Source organism: Stegastes partitus, unplaced genomic scaffold (assembly GCF_000690725.1).
Source record: "Stegastes partitus isolate 25-593 unplaced genomic scaffold, Stegastes_partitus-1.0.2 Scaffold177, whole genome shotgun sequence".
NCBI classification, from domain to species: Eukaryota; Metazoa; Chordata; class Actinopteri; family Pomacentridae; genus Stegastes; species Stegastes partitus.
This window is the reverse complement of record NW_007577908.1, coordinates 438903-463893: the sequence shown is the minus strand read 5'-3', so window position 1 is coordinate 463893 and position 24991 is coordinate 438903. Positions and strand designations below refer to the sequence as shown.

Below are 24991 nucleotides of genomic sequence, written 5' to 3'. Positions count from 1 at the left end.
AGCCACTCTGTCACTCTATAGGCAACTATACTTCACCAAGAAAACACTGTAGAACAATTCAGACAACACTGAAGGAAAGAAGACAAACATGAACAGAACTTTCATGACAAATTATGATAGTGATCACAACTTACAGAAAACTCAGAGGACCTTTTACTCAGATGGAAGTAGGGGGTTTTCCTCATAAAAAGCCACTATTTAGTAATGTAAGAGCTGTTTGATATGTAAAAAAGCATTGTTCTCTGTTTAGGATGTATAAAGACTTTATACTGTATGTTAATGTAATTTACTTACTCTCAAAACTTTTTGGAATAAATAAGAATTTCAACAGTTGTCTGTGTAGTTATACAGTTTGAACGGAGGGAAGTGAGTAAATGTGAGGCCTTGACAACACACCCAACTCTTTCAGCTGGAACAGCAGCGCCACCTTAAGGCAGAATAAATATAAACCCACGTGAGGAAATATCCACAGACCCAGCAGATCACAAGAACTTCTCACTTCCGTGCAGATAAGACGAGATGACTCGGCTCAAGTGGGAACACGAAAACTCTAATTTGCATGTAAGAAAATAAAGTCTATCAAGTTGGAGAGAATCACCGAATAACTTAAGGTGCATTTGTTTGCAAAAAGAAAACCAGCTTTTCAAAAGGAAGTAAAAAGAAAACTGCTTACATAATAATGAAATGGCGTGAAGCACCGCAATCAACTTTTACCACATCTATTTTAATTCATGCACCACAATGGCTAACCTTATTCTCTATTCTCAGTCTGCCATTTTGCATATAAGGTAAGAGAGGAAGCTGAAACTAATATAGATAATGTGACAACACACCCCACAAACAAGAGGCCAGGCTTTAAGTGTTTCAGGAAGAAGCTGTGGCAGAAAAGCTCTACGTCGAGCTGGCTGGTACAAACTACTGTTTTCACCTTAATCTGGAAATATTTCATCTGTGGAAGTGTTTTTAAGGCAGCGTCCTTTGGTGGTATGTATTACCTAAACACTAACTGTGCTGTGTGTGAATATGTGCACTTATCTGCCATTTTATCATCTGAAATAATCAACTTTTACTGTGAGTAATCTTAATTCAAGCATGCATGTATTATATTTATCATACTGAACCCCAAGCAGTTTTGAGGGTTTTTTTGCTCCTGTTACATTTTTGCACACTGTGGGTTAATTTTTCACTGAAATATAAAGTCCTGCACTTCTATGGAAACAATACAACTATGGTTAGAAGTAGAGAGAACTGAAAATTGTCGTTTGTGCTGTGTGACACAGTCAAAATGCCGTAAATCATATTACACGTAAAAACAAAAGTTGAATTTCCTTGATGGTCTTTTTGTACTGAAATTGAACAAAACTGGAATCAACATTTTTTGGCAACATTTTTCCGCTTAGTAATTTACATGGTGGCTCCACATGCTATTAATATTTTAACACTTATATTTTTATAACCTTTATCAAAGTAGATGTTCATTGACGAGCTGGGTCTTTAGTCTTTTCTTAAAGACTGAGAGGGAGTCAGCAGATTGAACAGAATTTGGTAACTCGTTCCACCACCGGGAACCAAAGAGAAGAGTCTAGCTGTCGACCTCTGGCCCTGTTGCGCTGGTTGTATCAGGCAGTTTTTGTTGGTTGAGCGTAGTGAGCGGGAGAGAGAGTTCAGGTAGGAGGGAGCTGGTCTCATTGTAGTTTTGTAAGCAAGTGTCAGGGTTTGAATTTGATGCGGGCAGCAACTGGAAGCCAGTGAAGCGATCTGAACAGCGGGGTGACGTGCTGTTTTTGGCTGGTTGAAAACCAGAGGTGCTGCTGCATTCTGGATCATCTGCAGAGGTTTGACCGTGGATGCAGGGAGGGCTGCCAGTAAGGAGTTGCAGTTGTCAATGTGTGATATCATGAGAGCTTGTACCAGGAGTTGTGCTGCATGTTCAGACATGAAAGGTCTGATCTTCCTGATGTTGTACAGGGCGAATTGACACGACCAAGCAACAGAGGCCACATGAGCCTTGATGGTTTATCAACTAAGTGTTGAGCAAGAACTCGACAGCTGGTAAGAAAAGGAAGTCAAACAAGCTCAAGTTAGTACACTCAAATTAAACTCATAAACTCCACTGAATAAATGTTTTCCATACTTTCTTTTTAGCTTTGTAAAGTTTTACAGTTTAGCAGATTTGAATCTTTATCTACTCCTACTTGTCCATCACTCTGAAAAGACAAAATGTTTATGTTTTACAAGCCTGGGCATCAAAGATGTTTCCAAAACTGCATTTTAAATGGACATTTAATTGATATAGAATGACAGTTAATTCCCTGGCATTTGGCTGGACTGCACAATGTCCCACAAAACTTGTATTTGACATTGTGCTCTAAAATTCTAAATTCAAGCTGTATTTGTACACTGAAACTATCAAAAACATATAATTTATTATGCAAGGCAGCAAACCGTCTGCAGTGGAACATGTAGAATGCTCCATCTGCTGCCATTAAACCACCAGACGCTGTCTACCACAGCACCATTCAATTCATTGCACACAGTGTGCAAACTACACCATAGTTTAAAGGGGAGTTCACCTTTACTTTCCACTTTTTCACAGTCAGAAACTACATTTATGAAACCTTTTTTTAGGCTATTATTTATCATTACTGACATCAACAAGAAAATGAATAAGAAAAATAAGAAAACACATAAAAAGGAGCTGCTGCTGCTGCCTGATTTCAGCACTGGGGGGGGTTTGGTTCGTGGTTTGTTCTTCTGTTTTGCTTTACGGCGGTTGGCATTAGAAAGTTCGTATTTTTCAGATATTGGAGTAATAGTGAGTGAAGTTTAGATTATTGTGCCGACACGCTTCGATGGTGATGGCAAGAACAGCATGCATGCTGGTATCTTTATTAAAGTGAATTAGTGATAAACCGCCCTCATGCATGAATCATACATCAATAACAGCCTGATTTCACGCGCGGTCCATGATGAGGACAATGAAAAAAGAGGGATGCTTGGGGAAAAAGACAAAAGCACATTATCAATATTTTACTGAAATCGACCCCCCGAAATCTCACAAATTATCTTTACAGGGGAGCTCACGTATTATGACTCTGCCTGGCTCCCCTGTAGTTCACACTGATCACACTCATCACTGAGTTATATGAAGACTGGATGATCAACACTGGCATCCTGGAGGCAGCAACATACCTCAGTCTTCATATATAAGACCTTACTAAGTATATTTCCAAGATATTTCCAATCTTTAGCTGATTTAGGGACATAGTAATAACCAAGACACCAGGTAATGCCACAGATTAGTGTTTGAAAGTTCCTCATTCAGACTCTGAATGAGAAATTCAATCAGCTATGGTCTTATGCAGATGTAACTAGTTCTCAAAAAAATGATGTTGTCAGTGAGGTTTACCCCCAAAAACATACTATTTGGAAGCAGCCTTCAAATTTGAAAGGCATGTTTTCTTTTAAAATAACAAAAAAATTACAAAAGTATACTATTTATCAGAGTAAGAAACAGTAAAAACAGAATGAACTGTCGGATTTTCAACTTTCCGGCTTTCTGTGAACACGTCGCATGTGATTCTGTCAGAAAAATTAACCAGTGGTGGCTGGTGAAAATGTTTGGTGGTGGTGGTGGTGGGGGGGGTGCAGTCTGCAAATGACTTTCTATTTTAAATCAGAAATTAGAATATGAATAACATCAGGCACAACTATTTACAGGAATGCAAATTTTCTACCTTAGGAGGATATTTCAATCATAATCTAATTTAGCATTATTAAGACTTACTAGAACTAAACTTCAAAACCATTCATCACACTTTCATCAATATTCACAGTATCTGTACAAACTCAAAACACACAACAGTGCTGTTTCCATAGAGGAGCCCACACTGAGGAAAAATGTGACAAGAGCCTGAAACACACAGAAACTGCCTGGGGTTTAGAGGGTTAACTATTGTCTCTGTTCTTGCAGATCAAATGGAGGACGCCCTGCACACACTGTCACCAGATAATGTTTCCTCCACCCCCTTTGATTGTCCTCTCTGCCCCACTGCTGCTTCTCTATACTTCCTCCCCTCCATCTACATCCTCCTCTTCTTCACCGCTCTACCAGGAAACATTCTGTCTTTGTGGGTGTTCCTGCGTTGCATCTCCACCATCTCCCCCACCCACGTTTATCTTTCCCACCTGAGTATCTCCAACCTGCTGCTGTCCATCACTGCTCCCTTCCTCGCAGCCTACTACGCCCTCGGTTCAGTCTGGATGCTGAGTGATGTTCTGTGTCAGCTCGTCCTGCACGGCATCACCCCTGTACTACACATCAACATCTACATCAGCCTCATGATCCTCACTTGTGTTGCCCTCAGTCGCTTTGCAGCCCTCATCCAGAACACCCATGCCTCTAGACCCAGCGCCTTCACCACTGTGCTGCCTCACGCCTTCTTCACTCGCCTCACAAAGGTCTCCTTTGCTAATGCCGTGTGTGTCACAATGTGGGTGGTGTCAGTTGGGGGCATCGTGCCAGTGACGGTGTACTACTCGGTGAACGAGGCTATGAGCTGTGACGCTGCTGCAGCTGGAGAAGCTGAGAAAGGGCAATGTGCAGAGGTGTGCTACAGCCCAGCGGTGGAGCTGGGAGGCAGCCTGTCTGGGACTCTTACTGTGGCGGTTATCACCATATTCTTTGTGTTCTACCTTCTGGTGCTGCTGTCCTACATGGCGGTGCTGAGGCACGTCAGACGCTCACGTCGCGACGCTAACATCACCACCTCCAAGAGCCTGCTGAGCAGGGTGCTGCGAAACATTGTGGTTATCCAGGTGGCTATGAGTTAAATCAGTATTTCAATTTATGATCATAGTTAACCCTCTGAACCCCAAAAGCCGCTGGCTTCTTTGAGAGGCATATTATCTGAAAACAGAGAGAAACATCAGATTTTCAACTTTCAGATGGTGCTTGATCCACTTGTGATGTGCTGTTCTGTTGAAAAAGTCACATTTTATCACTGTACTCTACATGTCCTTCAGTAAAAACTTGCCAAAAGTAAACTGTTTGCATCTACCAGATTCTATAATAAACAAAAAATTATTTGCTGTGACCGACAGTCACCTGACAAAAATTCTGGGATTTTTCAGCTGAACTGCTGCCTGTGTTTACACAGAGCCTGTATAATTATAGTAACTATAAGTTTAAGTACTTAAATTTATGTAGTATGTAGAGTCATCATTGTTGATCCAGTATTTAAATTTTTGTAAAACAGGTAATCAAAGAAATTCAACTTCTCTGTTTTTTTTTAAATGAATTATAGTATAATAACTTTATTGCACTGAACAGAAGACACCTTTGAGTTCTCTTTCCTTCTAGCCACGGCTGTGTTGTTACTATAGAGGTGCAAGACTTTAAAATCCAGAAATAAAATGAGCCCACAGTGAGACAAAATGTGAAAAGCCACAGAAATCACTGCTTAGTGTTTAGAGGGTTAATGCCTGCCTCTTGAGTTAAATATAAATCCATACTGTCACCCTTATTTCACTTCTATTTCAGAGGACTGTTTTTTTAACCAACTCTCTGCAGGTCGTTCTTTCAGTTTGCCTCCTGCCGTACCATATCTTCAAACCCATCTTCATTTCTCTGGCCCAGTCCCCATGCACCAACACCCGCAACGACTGTCACCCACTCTCCATCTTCGTCGAGGTGACTAATTTCATCCTAATGTAAAAAAAAATGATCCCTCACTACTCTGAGGATTTATAGCAGCTTGCATGATGAGTTTCTTTCTCCTCTTTCTGTAGCTGAAGAATTGCCTGTTCCTTCTCGCTGCACTACGAGCCTCAACTGACCCGGTGATGTACTTTCTGTTGGACAGGACCTTCCGTAGTCAAACCCTCAGACTTTTACGGTGCAACCAGAAAATCCCGGAACGAAGACAAAAATTTTGGTTGACTACAGAAAGCACCAATCAGAAGGTTGAGAAGGTAGGGGAGGAAAATGTGGTGGCAGCTACTGTGGATTGAAGTCACAGTGTTTTGTAGCTGACGCAGATTTTCTACTGAAAGAACTCTGTAATGCGAGTACTCAAGTGAATGCGCTGCAACAATTACTTGTATATAGCAACAAAACAAATGCTTGAGTTAGTGTATTCACGTATTTATGGAAGAAAACTACTTTAGTGGTGAACAACTTAACCCTCTGAAACCTAAAACTCGCTGGCAGGTTTGGAAGGTTCAGGTTGGAAAATTAACCAAATCTAAGTCTAAAATTGTGACATTTCATTAACAACAGGATATATTACGTGTCTTGTTCAGAAATTTGCCAAAAATAAACTCTTTGCTTGAACCAAATTCTTTTTGGCTGAACTGCAGGCTGTGTTTAAACAGAGCATATAGGGAATGTAGGGAAGCAATCATCAAAGACATTTAACTTCTGTTGTTTTTTTTTGGGGGGGGGGATTGTTTTTTCAGGATTTTTTGAATTATAAATATGTCATACTGCACAGAAGAAATTTCTGAGTTCTCTCTGCTTCTAGCCATAGCTGTGCTGTTTTTTATAGAGATACAGGACTTCCTATTGTAGTGCAAAATAAGCCCACACTGAGTAAAAATGTGAAAGGAGCATAAAAAACAACCAGACACTGCTTGGAGTTCAGAGGGTTAAGAAGTAAAGGAATAAATACCAGCATACTGATGCTACTCTTCATCTCCTCAGGTAACAAACTGAACATGCACTTGTAAATAATGGTCAATTTGTGTAAAATGTCACAATATTATCTCCTAATTAGATCATCTGCTTCTAATCTCTCAAGAGGGATCACAAAGTTCCCATGTGGATATTACAGAAGTATTAATTATGCTCAATTAAAAACACCAACAGGTTTAATTACTTGCTTTGTTTGTTGTGTCCTATATTATATTATGACTTAATAAATAAATGAGAAAATCAGATATGTGTGGACTACGCTTGTTATGTCAGAAAGTAAATACGAGTGTCAACGAGTCTTTAAACTTTGGTATTTGCTGTGTAGAGGTTTGAAATGTAACATCCATCATGGTCAGGTTAAATAAAAGTCTTTTTGTTTGTACGAATAATTTACTTTTGTGTGTCTTTCTTCAGGCTAAATAAATGATGAAGTTCATGTCGCTGCAGAGATATTCAAATTACAACAGAGAGCAGAAGGGGGAAGTATATTTTTAAACACTTTTGTTGCATGGGAATTAAACCTATGAGCACTAAAAGAGCCATGTGCACAGATGCAGAAAGTTCAGTGTCAGTTCTCTGTTTTACTGACCTCACACCAGCGTTTATAAGAAGTACTGTGGTCTTAATATAAGCTGCTACCAGTTTCTGAAAACCAAACTCAGAGAGCAGTGAAAAGGGAACAGTAAGGCCATGGACGCTTTGTCTCATGCTAATCATCTGCTGTGGTTTCAGACACTGTACCGCTGGGAACAGAGTCATGAGGCTGCAGAAACATGACAAACTCCAACAGATGTGGGATCAGCAGGCGCAAGTCCCGCTCCGGTCGTAGATTAAACCCCAACAAATTTACAAATTAGGAATCTTTTTCCATGAAAAAAAAATCCCTTCCTGCCTTATAAATGTCTTCGATGTAACTCTACAGTATTCATCTAGAATGTGCAGATCTGTGAAGTCTGCTGTGAGTCCTGAAGCTGCAGCAGGATAATAGAGCACCAGCATGTTTAAAGAATGAGCATGGCTGTATAGAATATACATTAAACAAAAGGATCAGTGGGTGTATACAAAGTAATGATTTTTCTCTAAAAATCGATTAAAGTAAGAGCTATACTTCTGTTGGTTCACCCTCTGAACACCGAGTACATTCCCCAGACACATTTTTCTCATTGTGGACTGATTTTTCTCTCCAACATAAAGTCCTGCACCCCTATGGAAACTGAACAGTCATGACAGGTATCACAAGTACAAGAAAAAGAATAGTGGCTATAGATATTTTACATGTACAACCACTACAAACCCAGATTTTTTTCACTCTACTCTGCACTATAACTGCACTATAACTCTAGAAAGATGCTGAATGTATCTTCCAACAACTTCCTCCTCTGTACACTGTTTTTGAGCCATAATGCATTTATTTTATCCAGTATATATTTTTTTATCTTTCTCTCAGTCTTTCTTGTTGTGTCCTCTCTGCTCTGTGGAAATGCTGCCTGCAGTTCAGCTGAAAATGGTTTTGCTTTTTGTCACATTACTGTTGATCCCAACTGATTTACTAATGGCTTCTCAATTTTGCTGAGGGGACAGAATTTTGTGTTTTTTGGCAGAATCTTGTGCAAACAGTTTATTTCTAGTCATTCTTTCCCCCCACTAAAACTCCATGTCACTGATGATTAGCTCAAGGACTGTCAGAAATGTTAAAATCTGGCAACTCATTCTGGTTGTACAGTTTCTGGTTCTGATAAAGGACCACCTGTGAATTTTGAGGTTTAGATAAATGAAACCTGGCTGTTTAGCACCAACAAAACCTCAACAGATACCCTCTAAGAACCACGTTTGGTACCTACATGAACTGTAGGTGAAATTAAGCAGTCATATGCTCTGCTGTTGCAAAATGGCTTGATTTTGGCAATTTTTTTTAACACACCATGTCGAGTAAACTGATTTTGATTAAATATCAAAATTTTAAGCTTAGATTTGGTTAATTATCCCAATTCACCCTGATAAATGGTAGTTGGACAATTGAAAGTCCAACAATTTTCTCTGTTTTTACAGTTTCTGGCTCTGATAAATGATGTAATTTTGAAGATTTAAAAAAAAAATAAAACAAAGCATGCCTTTTCAAACCCCCTGGTGCATTTTGGGGTTTAGAGGATTAAGATTCATTTCTCTCCTTAGTCTGATTGTAGTCTCGGTCTTTTGTAGCCACTTTGCTTTTTCATTGTAGCATCTTTCCATCTGGATTTTTAATGCGATATTGAAAAAATATAACATCACTTTCAAGTTTACATGAAAATGTTTGTCGAGTGTCTCTCATGTGCCACAACAGACTGTAAATATTTGATATGTACATGTCAAAAACCTTGTACCATCATTGTAAGTTAATTATAGATGGTGGATTACAGAGTGTACACTGGTGTTTCTGTTTGTCTGGAGGTGTGTAAGAGTGTATTGGGAGAGTTTTCAGGAAAACAATGTTCTGTGAAGTGTGGCCCCTGCAGATGTGAGTCCCCCCCAGGGGTCCTGGGCTGCTTTTCAGACTGGAGAAGACAGCAGAGAGAATCACATATCCTCCAGTGTGCCTCGCCTGCCGCCTTCCCCCATACTCACCCATAGAGAGACACAGGGCAGAAGAAAAACACAGCACTTGTAAAGAAATGCAGCCAGGAGAGAAGTAATTCACAGTGAGAGAGGAGGGTGACTGGAGGAGGAGAGTATTTTAACAAGCCATGGGATGGGATGAGCTATGAACTACTGTCTGACTGTAAAAAGCAAAAAAAAGTCAAGTTTAAGTGTTGGTTTGGTGGCACAAGATGGGAACACAAAGTCAAAATATTAAAACAAAATAAGTTAAAAAAAAATACAAAACTGACTATTCTTGGGTGTTAAAATGCACCACGATGACTTTCATTGCTGTCAATATTATATGTGGTGTATTTACATAGCAAGGCAACTGCAGGAACAGACAGGAAGCCGAGCTGAGAAGGATACTGAGCCAAGGTGTGAATACAAAAAAAGATGCGAAGTAGAAAATGTGTTATCAGAGTACAGGACTGTCCCTACCAGTACAATACTTATTATAAATACGATGCAAAACCTTTAGTTGGACATTCATCTGAACATTCTCCATAATTAGTAACACAGTAGCCACAATGTGTATTACAGTCATGTAAAGTTGTATGTCATACAATTTTTGTATAGTTTTGATCCACAATATGTAAATGACTCAGGTAAATTCACTCCATTAATGACCCTACAGCAGGGATCTCCAACTCCGGTCCTCGTGAGCTACTGTCCTGCAGGTTTTAGACGTTTCCATACTGCAACACACCTGACTCAAACTAATGGATCATTAACAGACTTGTGTAGAACTTGACAACAAGCTGTTGGAGATCCATTAATTTGAGTCAGGTGTGTTGCAGTATGGAAACGTCTAAAACCTGCAGGACAGTAGCTCACGAGGACCGGAGTTGGAGATCCCTGCCCTACAGGGTCTCAACCCTGAGGGAGAAATGTTCTGTCTGTCCCCAACAGAAAAGCTGCACTTATGTCTAACCTCAAACTTCTTGTTGTTACAAGATTCCAGTTTTCTCCTTGAACCACATCGATCATTCCACCTCAGTTCACCAATCAAAAAAACGCTTAAGCCTGAACATCTTCAATTTGACAGATTTTTTTAAAATATTGACTGAGTTGATGACGTGAAATCTGGGGTCAAACGTAACATTAGTTTCTGAGTTAAAAATTCTTAAAGAAGGTGGGGTCATGTTGATTTTTGCGCCAATCTGTGGATCAATGTTTGACGTGCCGTAACTTTGGAAATAATGTAGCTGGAGTCCTGAAATTTTGTAGGCTCATTGGTATGTACATATGGGCTTTAATGGTACAACCCTGTTTTGATAGAATATTACAAACCAATCATATGATGGTACAGATTTGCTGAAAAAAATGTCATGTTTTTTTTCTATTCTGATATTCCATCAACCATAAAACTGTTATTTTTAAAACTGCAGAGTATGGTGCCTGTCAGAGGCATACTTTATGAGGAAAAAAACCAAAACAAAAACAAAACTTTTTTTGCATTTATGGCCAATTTTACCAAAACGTATTATTATTATTTCACAAGAACAACATATCTCAGTAATTTTCTTGTTCAAAGGTGAATAATGTAAGTAAAAGAAACATCTATAGGGAAACTTAACTGACACAAACTGGGCGTCATTAATTAAAATGAGAGGAAGGTTCATTACTGCCTGAAGAGACGGTCAATACCAGAACATGACAACTTGACAATATGTTGGGGGTGTTTGTTTGTTATGGCTGTAGGTTGGTTTCATTCTGTTGTGATAATTACTCTGTGTGTGTGTGTGTGTGTGTGTGTTTGTGTGTTAATATCAGCGACTGTTAACTGTTGTTTACCCCAATTAACACAACCTGCAGCTGCATGCATTTGCTGAATAATCGTGATTGTTCCTTACATCATTCCTCCAGTATCTCAGCTTCATTACAGTTGCGAGCAGCCCAGATCAGAGACTAACACTTACACCTGATACCTGTATGTGCTCGCACATGTGAGAGTATCTGGTTGCATCCTTGTGCTTGTTTGTGAGGCAGGCAAGAGTCTCCCTAGAGATGGCATTAGTTCCTGTGGTTGTCATTAACAGTGGCTGATAATTGCTTTTGTTTGTTCAGGCAAAACGTTCTCAGACACCAAAGAGCTTCACTGCCGGCACATTCAGGAGGTGTGAAGCTGTTAATGCTAGTCCAGCTCACAAAAAGTTGAGAGCATCTTTAAACTTATCAGTTCATCAATAAAATATTGTTTGAATCGAGCACAGGATCCATTCTTTGTCTTGTCATGTGAGGGTTTTTCTGACTCACACCTAGTGCATATGTTTGAGGAAAATAGAGTTTACTTAAGAAACCTGCTATGTTCATACAGCGTGTAACAGTGCTACACTTCTTGTTTCTCGCATTTTCATCAGCTGCAAGCTTTAACACCAAGTGTAACACCATAACTTTTGTCAAACACACCCTCCTCTCCCTTCATCTGGCAGCATCTGCATGTGTTGATGCTGATGTCTGAATTAGCAACCGCCTCAGTTTTTCATAAAATTTGTGATGGCAAATGTCAAACGTAGCAACATCTCACTTTCAACACGTCCCAAGACTGAAGTGCACACACAAGTGATGTATTCAGAGTTGTGTTAAGTGATTTATGGAAGAATTTGTTCAGCATTTCATCACCAATATTGGTCAAAAAGACTTAGTTTGAATGCCAAATGATGAAACATCGTTCCCCTTTACTTTGCCTTCCCAGTTCACACCTATGACAAACTGAAATGTCCAAAAAAGTCAAACTTAATTTACAACAAAGACAGAGTCTGTACCAGACCGGATAAATGAGACAGTGATAATTAACGTGTTTTTAGGAGTCTTTCCTCTGAGTTTATTAAACACCTTCAGCATCAAACAGCAGCAGGATCCATATGAATGTCTCTAAAGGAGAGAGTTGCCCGATTTATGCACAACAGCAGTAACTTCATTAAGTATTTGCAAACAGAATGGATCAGGAACCAACAGCAGGTCACTCTGTGCGCTTTTGTTCATCTCAGACAGGTGAATTAAATCAGTTATTACAAAGCGGCTGTCCTCAAGTCTCCATTACAGCTATCAGGATATTCTTATTTTACTGTTAGTAAAGTAGTACTTAGATTATCGTCACACATGGACAGAATTTTTTTGTGTTTAGGAAATCATAAACGAACAAGGCTGTTAGTGATGTGGACAGTTTGATGAGCTGCTATCACTTCAGATTTATATTCACAATACGAGCTAGACTTGCAAGTATTATGTTAATAAACCTGCAACGCCAAAAAAACAAACAAAAAAACCCTAAAAAAACACACAATACTAGTGGATAATAACATGTCTGAAAGAGCTTTTGTGACTGCATAGAAGTAAAAGCTTTACCAGCATATTAGCGAAGTAGCAGCAGCCTGTCTATATTGGATGCGTTCATTCACAGCACTGAGTTGTAGGTCACCAGAGTTTTATCAGAGCCCAACAATCACTGCAATTATGTGAATAAAACAGAGTGAAACAGAACCATTACAGCATCAGAGTAGATAGCTAGACTGATTAAAACAGCACGGGCACCAAAGATGGAAATTCCCATGAAAAGTGAGATGTGAGCAGCACATAAGCACTACTGAAGCATTTGCTACTTTCAATCTACAACAACTCCGACCTCTGTTCTGAGTGTTGGTCCTCAGACTGTCTTCATCAAGCTGACTGACAGCAGAAATTCACTGGATAAGTAGTTTTCATGAAATCAGCACGGCTTTTCAGTCTGGATTAATTCCCCAGGCTGCTACTGAGGGCTGGAATTCATAACAACAATCTGACACAAACGTGACGGCGCTCTGGCACACAAAGGAGTCATTCTGCAATCACGCCGCAACAACTAAGACACATTTAAACCCAGCGGTACACATAGCGTGCATATTTGTTCGCGTGTTTGTATGCGACTGTGAAACCTCAACGACAGAATTTCACAGTCGACACCTCAAGGCCCATTGGATGCCATTAAAGAGGCTATTAGCGCCGCCGTGCAGCCGCCCTTCATCATACAAACAGCACTAACGACGTTGCTAATAGTCCTCCGCGTGGATCACAAAAAGGTCCAAGTGGACCAAGGCCACCTTACCTTGTAAAAACAGCTGACATTCAAGTATTCAATAGGGAAATGAGTCTCCTCTCCATCAATCACACTCTTACCTATTCATATGGAGAATGTGGCATTTGCTCTGTAGCTACACTGGAAGAGCCAAAGACATGACCAGATGTATGCGCACAAAAACAGACACACAAATGTATTCACTTCTGTTTGTTTTTTTACTAAAGCAGCTCAAAGTGGCCACCTGTAGTGGACGATCAGACTTCAATGAACGCAGAAGGCATCACAGGATATTTACTCAGCTTGATGCAAAATGCTGTCGAAGGCACAAAATACCGTGTCTCTGCAATTTTTCAATTTTCCAGACGTAAATGAGTTCATCAGATTTCCAAAAGTGACACCAAAGAAGAATAAAACACTTGTTTAGGCATTAGCGGCTGTTTGTCATAAATGTCAGGAAAAAGAAGCACAAGGCCGCTGCAGCAAACATAAACATAAAGTAGCGTAGAAAAATAGCAGCTGCTGTGTTGCTGCATTCAAAAATAAAGTAACTTTGAAATGCATCTTTTAATATGCAAATCTGACCTGGCTGTAGTCTCTCACCCTCCATGTGAGTCCAAATAAACAGACTAGCAGATTTTACACTTGTTTTTACTACACGCTACTTTTAAGAGTCTAATTTGTCTGTGGCAGGAGTTTAACATTGACTCCCGTGTTTAACACCTGAATAGAAACACCTTAAAAGACATAAACAAGAAATGAAATATTGATACTACACACATAATATCAGAATTAATCTTGCACCAGTAACTACGACAACAAACAGTACAGCTTATAGTTTAAGACTCCCTCTTCCTCCCTACAGTCGTATTCTGAGTTTGATTCATTTGCCAAAAAAGAGGGAAAACACAAAATAAACTAAGTTTAACGGATAGTGTTAAGTAATGTATTTTCAAGTATTAATAAGAGTCATTTATTTGGCTAAAATGATCACGTAACAAAAATCTAAAATAACATGACAGCTCTATAACCAAACATGCAATTTTCTGTGGTGCTGTTTTAAACATTTTTTCTGGAATTTATATGCTTTTTTTTGTGTCACATGTAGGGCTGAACGATTAATTGCATTTGCGATAATATCACGATATGATAGAACGAGATTTTGTAACCGCAAGGGCCGTGATTTCACTGGTCACGTGATCAGTCGCTCTTGTCACCTGTTCTCTGCTCTACGTAAACACAGGCTGCAGTTCAGCCCAAAAGTCTCCATATTGTTGAGTGTAGAATAAAGTGAATTTGTTTAAATGTCTTGATTTTAAGCTGAGGTATGGTTACTTTTCCAGATGCAACAGCACATCACAATTAATCCAAGCACCTTTGGAAAGTTAAAAATCTATCGGTGGGTTTTGGGGTTCAGACAACTGAAGTTTGGCTATTTATTGGCTCATATAGACCTACAAAAACTTAACAAATATCCTCTAAGGACTACAACAGACAACTACATGCACTGTATGCCAAAGGAATCAGTTATAAGCTTAGCTGAATAAATACTAAAACACAAAAATTACACAAAATTACAATTACAAAAAATCTGATACTCCATTAACAGTAGATGCGTGACGTGATCGACACCAGCTCATCTTACTGTACCACTGCAACACATTGGCACATGGACAAGTTTAACCACAGCGTAAAAACAAGCAGAAATGCCATCAGAATGCCAGCATGCTGATGTCTGTGCAAAGTTTCAGTCTTCTTGCAGAGACAGGGTTATATTCTAGGAAGGCAAAGTATGAAATTCACAGAGGCAGAGCCTTCAGTTTCTGACAGGAGATCCCTTCACCTCAGCATACCTGCAGAAAAAAGAGACGCTGCTGTTGTGAACTAAGGTACAGGTCTGTACCAGCGTGACTCTCTATTCATTTATGTTTACATCAAAAGTCCTGCTGCGTTTTTAGATTCCTCAGACACACAGTCGGGATCTGTGCTTTGCAGCTTCAACATTCAGCACGACTTTAACTTCAAAACAGTACGCTATAGCACAAACACTGGATGTGTGAACAGTCCCAGAAAAGAAAGTTCACCTTCACTCTGTGCGCCGGTGCCGACTTTGAGCTCTCAACTTGTGCATTCAAAACTGAGAGTGATAAACTAATTCTATCTGTTTGCATGCAGCCGGGGAGGGGGCAAAGACAAACACACAGATGCACAGAAATAGACACACAAACACTGCTGTCGCCAGTGGAGGTCTGAGGTAAAGTGAGGAGGAAGATAAATATGGAGACATCACGGTGATTTATGAACACCAGGATTTAAATGATTTCGGTGACTTTCATGCATGGGAAGATGTGGCACACTCATGCTGATCCATATTCAACAAGGACAGCTTTGTTGTTAATGCACCTCATGCGTATGTACTGTTCCGTGTGTGTCCCCTGTAAAGGGCATAAATCTTGGCGGTACATCTGATAAGCTGTAGACAGGAGCCCACAGAGTCACTGTTAAATAGTGATAATAGAAGTGAACACTGCTCCGGGCCAATGTCAAAGCTGCATTTGTAGCTCGCTGATCACATGGAAACACCTTTGTTATCACACATACAGTGGCTTTTTGGTCATATATGTATATTTTTACAGTTTATATGACTCAAATGTAGAATCTAGGGCATTAAAAACCCTCTTCTGAAACTCCTGTCCTCTCAATCTTTGCCATTATGACTTATTTCAGTGCTCGTAATGTTTTATTTTTATGTATTATGGTATTCAGCAATGTGTGAACTGAGGAAGGTGGGAATGTTTCTCAACATGTAGGTGGACATCTGCTGCTTGTGAATTCCACTACCTGCATATTATCAAATATCTGAGCAGTTTTATAATCTAACACTTAGCCCAAGAGTTTTGTAAAGACTTGACAAGCATCCAGTCATATTATTTCCGTTGCACATCTCTGGTAACAGCTACTTATGTTTCCGCTATGACCATCTGAGGATTTTGATGTTTTTCTTTAAGAAATTACTCGAACAAAATAATCAAATATCAAAATAGCTGAAAATTCTATGAATAGATGAAAATATTTCAATTAATCATTGCAGCTCTATTCAGGTATTTTGCGCTCTTTGCTTGAAATTAGATTTCAAAGTAACTCTACATGGCTTGGAGTCATTTACACATTCAGATTTCCATGGTATGACTGAGCCATGTTGCTCCTGTATGATCGCTGATATTAATAACTGTGTGATACATTTCTGTGACTTTGTGAAATTACAACTCACTTTTAATCTACATGTAAACCTTTTTCAAATTGTTGTGTGTGTAAATTGTAGTTTTTTAATAAGACTTGTATTCTCAATGAGACTTTAAATAAAACTCATTTATTAGGAACTAGGAACTAGAAACAACTCCTAAACTAACCCTCTCACACCAACAAATAATATCAGCAGCACATCTTTACAGTTCAGAAGCTGAAAACAGATAAAGTTTGGGTTTCTTGCAAGCCAAAAGTGACTAAATTAATCAATTATGTTATCTGATGGATTGACTGATTGACTGTGTGAGCTGTTTTCACCACTTAACTTCTAAAGACTTGAACCAAAGTAGTGTCTGGCAGGTTTGATAATACAAGAGAAACTAAACGGAAGTGATGATTTTACAACTTAATTTTAAGTTCCTGTAAATGCTGAGAGGTTACAGATACTATATGCAAGACTAAATGTTGAGCTAAATATATAGGAGGAGGAAGTGTGTTTCATTCCTAGAAATGTCTGTGTCATATCTTAACAGAATGAAGCAGACAGACACACATTTCCGGCCTTATCAACAAGTTTTGAGTCAGATTCACATACGATTGGATAGAAATTCATCCATCCAGTGACAGACTAATATTCAGCACACTGGCCCATGCATATGTTACATCGAGGTTAGATTATTCTAACTCTTTATTATTATCGGAATGTCTCTATAATTGTCTTAAAAACCTCCAGCTGATCCAAGAGTTCTCACAGGAACCAGTAACAGACTTAGTATTTCTCCCATATTAGCTTCTCTTCATTGGCTAGCTGTAAAATCCAGAATATAATTTAAAATTCTTCTAACATATAAAGCCTCTGATGACCAAGCTCCATCGTACAGGAAAGAGCTTTTTGTACCCTGTTAACTGAACAGAACACCTTGCTCTCAGTCTGCAGGCTTACTTGCAGTTCCCAAAGCAGATGGGGAGGCAGACACCCTCTCTACTTTGAACAAGAGGCTTAAAAGTTTGACTTTGGATAAAGCGTATAGTTTGTACTGGCTCAACGGACACTGATCATTCCTTAGTTTAACTGTTGTAGGCCTAAACTCACCATACATTTTATACAACTATTGCATGTCACTAACTTTATGTCTTCTCTTGCCAGTAGTCTGTATTTTGGTTCTCTCTGCAGGTATCTCTGGTGGTGGATACACGTTTCCTTCCTCCCAACTGTTCTCTTACATGTTGTTTGCTTTGTTTAAATCGATTATGGTGGTGCTTTACCCTCACCCCAGCCAGTTAAGGCAGATGACGGCACCCCTGAGTCTGGTTCTGCTGAAGGTTTCTTCATGGTAAAAAGGTCTTTTTTCTTCCCACTGTCATCAATGGGCTGCTCAAAGGTAAGTATTATTTATTATGTTGGGCTTCTCTATGTAATATATGATTGTGAGGGATTGGCCTTGTGATGTGAAGGGACTTGACATGACTTATGCTGTGAATTGTTGCTATACAAGTCAAACTTAACTGAATCCATAGGCCTGAAAAGAATGCTGGCTTGGATTATGCAAAATGCAACGAGGATTATTCAGATATTTTTAGCACACTGCATTTGAGATTCTGTGTATTAACTAGGGATGCTAATGATTCATCACTGAATGATTAACTGCCAGTACAAATTTAACCAATTAAAATTAACTGAAGAGGCAAAAAGATGAGGGACATGTGTGTCAGAAAATGTGCTGTACATTAACCTGGTTGTGTCACTAAAGCCTGTTACTGTTTAGAGAGATGGATATTTGTTTCTATTTAATACTGTAGCGATCAGAGGAGGCGGTCACTTAGACTACAGGCAACTCTGTGGCGAAAAGTAGAGAGCATTGTGGGGGTTTAGCTAGCAACAGGCCAATATGACATAGACTTCTGTGGCAGGTAATGACTTCCGATCAGAGCAGGGCCTTCTGCTTCACCATTTCTGATTTGCTTGAAACTATTTTATCAGAAACTTTATAAATTTTACAATGGTACCTGTGAAATTTTAGTTTGATATATTGAATACTTTTGATGAGATGATATTTTTCATCATGTCACTGATTCAGAATCTAAATTACTGGACAATTAGCTCAAAAATTCTGTAATTACAGGAAAATTAAACTATAAAAAAATGGAAGTTGTCATGAAAAGTCTTTGGCTTTTCTCTTTAATAGATCCGGAGATATTGACATAGCCTCAAATTTCAATGGGCAAAGAAAAACGTGGGCCAATGGGTAGTTTCTTAAAAAAATATTTGGAAAGTATTTTATATATCAAGCAAAGATTTCACAAATGTTAGGAATATCTATATTTTAAATAAATATTTTAGGCAAATCAGAGACAGTCAAGAAGAAATTGTTCTAAATAATTTTAAGGATTAACTGAATACGATTGGTGCCAATTACTGGTAAAGAAAATTGCTTAAACGCTGAATCCCTAATTGACACCTACCAAATCTTTTTCTGGCATACTATCTGGTTTGGTATTTTGGGTTTTGGAGAACACCCACACATACGAGAGCTGTAAACAGCTATCTGTATCATCTCGTGCCCCCCTGAACTTACTGCCTGGCTATCGCTTACATATAGACAATGAGCCTAAGCCAGTGATTCAGCAGGGATCCAGTGGAGGAGACACTCAAGTGGGAGAGATAGGACTGTATAGACTGTGATGACTAATCTCAGAGCACAATGCTGAAGAGAGAGATAGTAATCCACAAGCTGGGAGCTGACGGCGACCATATAACATGCATTATGGGTCTCCTGGAAAAAGCAATATAATATAAAAGAAAGTACTGCAATTGAGCTCTGTGTATATCACATAAAAAACATTAAACTCACAACTGGGGAGGCTGCAGAGGGATTTGCGTTTTGCACAGCTTGTTTGTGAATGCAGAGGGTGTGACGGAGCCAGTCTGAATGCAGAACCTTGTTTTATTTATTTTTTTCCTGGACCAAACCGGCTCTCCCTATTTAGGATTTGGTACAATACTACCTGCTGCCTGCAGCAGACAAATACCAAAGATTGACGTGTGCTCACACAATAAGGATACTGATGCAAGCAAATGCATTGACCTTTTCACACAGATGCACACCAAAAATCAAATATCTACAGACAGTGTGTGTGGAAAAAGGCATTACATTACAATGCATACTAATTCTGCAGTGGAAATAGGAGGAAATCTCATTATTTGACATCCAGATTTACCACTGTGCAAACTACGGACTAGCTGTCAGTCCACTCTTTTCTGCCATGTAGCACACGGCAGGCTGCAGCCATGGTTTTAATAGGAAACACTCAAAGTGATTACCTGCCTTACTTTGTATGACTGACACCTGAAAAAAAGGTGTTTTATATCCACCAGCGATTCTGACTGAGTCATTTTGCTGAGGCTTGTCTGCAGATGTAGCCCTGATAAGAACATGAAGTCCACTGATGAAGGCAAACAACTTTCTTTCGCCTGACACGAGTCTTTAAATTGGTGCAATATCAAGGCGAATCCAGCCACACACTAGAAGGAACTGAATTGGATCTGGTTTCTACACAGAGCACTTAAAAGTCTCCACAGGTAGAGGACAGTTTTTTTCCTCATAACTTGGACTTACACTTCTAAACTTACAGGCTCACTTATTCTTGTCTGGAAGGCAACAGTCATGTCAGGCTACAGTTCCACACATTCCAACATCTGGAATAGAAAGCAGCAGCAGCAGCAATTTATGGAGTTTTTCCATTAGCTTGCAGCAGTCTGCTTTAGCCACGCTGTTTTCAAGACAAGCCGTGTTGACATGCTTTCCTACTACAGCTCGACTGCACTGCTGTGACTCTGCTGTGCCCCAGAGCCGACCAAAGCCAACCAAATTCCCCCCCTCAGCTGTGTCTTTGACTGCTCCAGACTCATGAGCTGGAGACATCACAGGAAAATCACGGCCGTTAGCTCAACTTTCATAGTTTCTATCTGAGTCTCTGTAGTTAGAATTATCAACTCTGGTTGCTGTTCAAATATTTTATTTTTTTTCTCTACGACGAAATGAAACAGGTTTGTAAATAATATAAATAGTGTACTACTAAACATACGTCAGGTCGCACCAACAAATTGGTGCTTATTTAGTTTTAAAAAAATAAACAAGTCTTCACTAGCATTGAGGTAAAGCTAGCAGCTTGCTGCTGTAGCAGTACATATATACTGATGTCCATAGCGGCTCTTTTAGCAAAACGTATTTTCCAAAACATAGTGTTATTATTACCACTATGAGGCTTTTAGCAAGCACATGGAGAAACGTAAAATTGCACGACATGGACTGATAAATTATTTCATCCCACATTAAATGTAAAAGCTGACTTCCACCACAAATGCACTGAACATTTTCTACCAGAGTTCATGTTAAACCAGGATAAAAGGTGAATAAGCTAAAGTTGATGGTGCAATCAGGGGTTTTTGTTTAAAGTGACATCATAATTGTTAATTTTGTACACATTGTTTATTTTCCTTCTAGTGCCAAACTGAGGATGAAGAAGACCAATCATCCACAAGCAGAATCCTTCCAGCCTACATGACCTGCTTTATTTCATCAGCAACGACGACCATGTCTGGTGTGCACTTAAAAAAAAAAAAATTCTCTTCTGCTGATACTTTTATATTTTAAAAGTTTATGTGTGAAACTGTGTTCCAAAACAATTCTGTTTACAGTATTTAGTGCACACTTAAAGACTGTTTACAATTCTTTGTTTACACTATTACAGAAGCATCTTGACAAAAGGAGTGGTATTTGTTATATTCTACCTCAAGAATGTTCAATAAAAAGGTGATTTTTTTTTCCCTCCGTGGTATCGAAATCGAGTTTAAAATGTTAGTATCATGACAACACTATTTAGGAGTTTCGGTTCCTTTATATGTGACACCCTATTTTAAAAGGGACCAAAAGTAATTGGACAATTGACTCAAAGGCCATTTTATGGGCAGCTGTGGGCATTTCCTTCGTTATGTCATTACCAATTAAACATATAAAAGGCCTGGAGTTGATCTGAGGTGTGGTGCTTGCATTTGGAGAATTTTGCTGTGAAGACAATATGCAGTCAAAGGATCTCTCCATGCATGTGAAGCAAGTCATCCTTAAGCTGTGAAAACAGAAAAACCCATCTACGAAATTGCTACAATATTAAGCGGCACTATCTACAGTTTGGCACATCCAGAGAGAGAAAGAAAGCACTGGTGAACTCAGTAACGCTAAAAGACCTGTTTGCCCACGGAAGAATCATTTCCATGGGGAAAAGAAACCCCTTCACAACAGCCAACCAAGTTAAAAACACTCTCCAGAAAATAAGCCTGTCATTGTCCAAGTAAGAGAAGACTGCATGAGAGTAAGTACAGAGGGTTCACTGCACGGTGCAAGCCACTCATAAGCCTCAAGAACAGAAAGGCTAGATTGAACTTTGCTAAAAAAAAAAAAAAAAAACATCTATAAAAGCCAGTACAGTTCTGGAAGAACATTCTTTGGACAAATTAAACCAAGATCAACCTCTACCAGAATGATGGCAAGAAAAAGGTATGGAGAAGGCGTGGTACAGTTCATGATCCAAAGCATAGCACATCATCTGTAAAACATGGCAGAGGTAGTGTGATGGCTTGGGCATGCATGGGTGCCAGTGGCACAGGGTCACTGGTGTTTATTGATGATGGGACACAGGACAGGACCAGCCAGATGAATTCTGAAATGTTCAGAGACATACTGTTGGCTCAAATCCAGCCAAATTGATTGGGCAGTGTTTCATAATACAGATGGACAATGATACACCAAACAAAACACACAGCCAAAGCAATCCAGGACTTATTAAAGCAAAGAAGTAGAATATTGTTGAATGGCCAAGTCAGTCACCTGATCTCAACCCAATTGAGCAAGCATTTCACCTGTTAAAGACTAAACTTCAGGAAGAAAGAGGACAAACAAACATCAACTGAAAACCGCTGCAGTAAAGGCCTGGCAGAGCATTAAAAAGGAGGAAACCCAGCGTCTGATGATGTCCATGAGTTCAAGACTTCAGGCAGTCATTGCCAACAAAGGGTTTTCAACCAAGTATTAGAAATTAACATTTTATTTTCAGTTATTTAATTTGTCCAATTGCTTTTAAGCCCCTGAAATGAAGGGATTGTGTTTAAAAAATACTTTAGTTTCTTCATATTTTTATGCAATCTTTTTGTTCAGTCCTCTGAATTAAAGCTGAAAGTCTGCACTTCAACTGCATCTGAATAGTTTCATTTAAAATTCATTGTGGTACTGCACAGAACCAAAATTTGGAAAACTTTGTCTCTGTCCACATCTTTATGGACCTAACTGTATAAGTGGCCATGTCATGTCATGAGAAGCACTGCACATGCAAAGGCCTGGAGTGGTTTCCTGCTTACATTCGAGCCGTAGCACAACTCAGAAGCTGTCAACTCTCACATAATGCTGAAAACAAACAATTATGTGAAGCCACAAAGGCAGCCATATTGGCACTGCTAGAAATTGGCATGAGTGAGAGACAGGTAGTGAAAAAACTGAAGATCTCCAAGACAGCCGTTCATTACACCAAGAAAAAACAAGTCCAACATGGTACTACCAAATCGCTAGCTGGTTGCAGCAGGAAATGTCTTTCTAACCCATGAGATGACCGTGTACTCATCCATTCCTGTGTCAGGAACTGTCGTCAGATCTCCAGGGACCTTAAAAATGAGTGGGCACTGTCCAGAAATGTGACTTGTTCGACAAGGACAGTTCAAAACCGACTTCTTGAAGCTGGTCTGAAGTCACATGAGGCATGGAAGAAGCCCTTCATCAACAAAAGGCAGAGGAAAGCCTGGTTACTTTTTGCTGGGATCACAAGGATTGGACTGTTGATGATTGGGCTAAGGTTCTCTTCAGTGATGAATCCAAATTTGCCCACTCCAGTCAACTTACTGGTTAGGATGAAGCCTGGAGAAGCCTATAAACCTGACTGTCTTGCCCCTACAGTAAAACATGGGGGTGGATCAGTGACCATCTGGGCTTGATTCAGTATGGGTGGAACTGGGCAAATGAAATTGTGTGAAGGCCGAATGAACCAGGTCATGTACAGGGCTACTCTTGAAAACAGTCTTCTTCCATCAGCTGGAAAACTCTTTCCTGCATCCAATAACTGGATTTTCCAACAACACAATACCCCTTACCACATTGCAAGGTCGGTTAAAGCCTGGATGGAGAACCAGAACATTGGAACCATGCCTTGGCCTGCTATATCACCAGATCTAAAACCAATTGAAAACCTGTGGAAAATCATCAAACGCAAAATGGAAAACCACAAGCCCAAAAACAAAGCAAATTTGGAATGGAATTTCAGGAATGGACTGCTATGACAGCAGAACAATGTCAGAAGCTGTTGGAGAACAGTACTAGCTCCTGTGTGTATCATGTGACTAAAACAGACAAAAGAAAACATGGAATGTCTAAAAGCATGTTTTTGGCAGTACAATGCCATAGCTGTTTATGTAAGAACTTAAGTGATTTGGTTATTATCAAGAAAACCATAGAAAATGGCTAGATATCAGCTCTTACATTAAACTCTTATGAGCTATTTTTGTTGTTATCATCATATTTGTCCAAACAAATGTATCTGTAGTTGTACCAGTCATTAAAATGACCAAGAAATTGAAGAAAACAAGGGAGGGCTAATATTTTTTTCCATGACTGTGGTGATATCTATAACTATCTTCTTCTCCTCCTGCAGATGGCAAACATCAGCAGGTCTACAGCTGCAGTTTCAAATTGTTACTGTTGTTTTTCCTTACTTTAAGTGGTGCAGGCTGGAAAGGAATTTATAGTTGGATGATATTGGCAGTGACTTTCTTGATAATGAACTAGTGCAGCCACACTCACACTTCAGCTTCAGCTAAGTAAGGATGCAGTAAAGCAAGAAAACTGTGAGTCAGAAATACCTTAACATCTCGGTGGATGACATTGTTGTCGTGGCAGTAGCGTAGCGCCTCAAGGATCTGTCTCATGTAGTGACTGAGAACGATAAAACATGCACGTACTGTTATACCATATTAAAGTGTTTGTTCAAACTCATGTCATGGTTGTAAATATTAGAAGAAACAAAACTGCATCAGCAAGTTTATCAAGGATGAAGATCAAATCCATAAAGCCTCACCTGGCCACTGCTTCGCTGTAGACAAAGCCGGCATCTGCCCTCTTCACGATCTCAAAACACAGGTCTGCTCCATCCATACTAGCAGAGACACAAAGTAAAGGAGAAAGAGATGCACAGTGAGAGAGCATCAGTGTGGCATAAAGGTCACGGCAGGAATATGGCTAAAAAGTAAAGTTCACTCTTATTTAAACTTCAACTCTGAC

General features: G+C 39.4%; 2 protein-coding genes across 2 annotated transcripts in view; one reads left to right on the top strand and one right to left on the bottom strand.

Moving 5' to 3' along the window:
* caska (calcium/calmodulin-dependent serine protein kinase a) overlaps positions 1–24991 on the bottom strand; it is a 188338-nt gene that overhangs the window by 73336 nt on the left and 90011 nt on the right. The window contains exons 4-5 of the mRNA XM_008279958.1: positions 24789–24866; positions 24574–24646 (exon numbers count right to left, since the gene is read on the bottom strand). Of these exons, the coding sequence (XP_008278180.1) occupies positions 24574–24646; positions 24789–24866 (151 nt within the window). The remainder of the gene's footprint in view (positions 1–24573; positions 24647–24788; positions 24867–24991) is intronic.
* Positions 856–7083, top strand: gpr82 (G protein-coupled receptor 82). Its single transcript, XM_008279957.1, has 4 exons — positions 856–984; positions 3974–4818; positions 5573–5692; positions 5791–7083. Exons 2-4 carry the CDS (start codon positions 3979–3981, stop codon positions 6010–6012), a joined length of 1182 nt encoding a protein of 393 aa, XP_008278179.1. The 5' UTR covers positions 856–984; positions 3974–3978; the 3' UTR covers positions 6013–7083.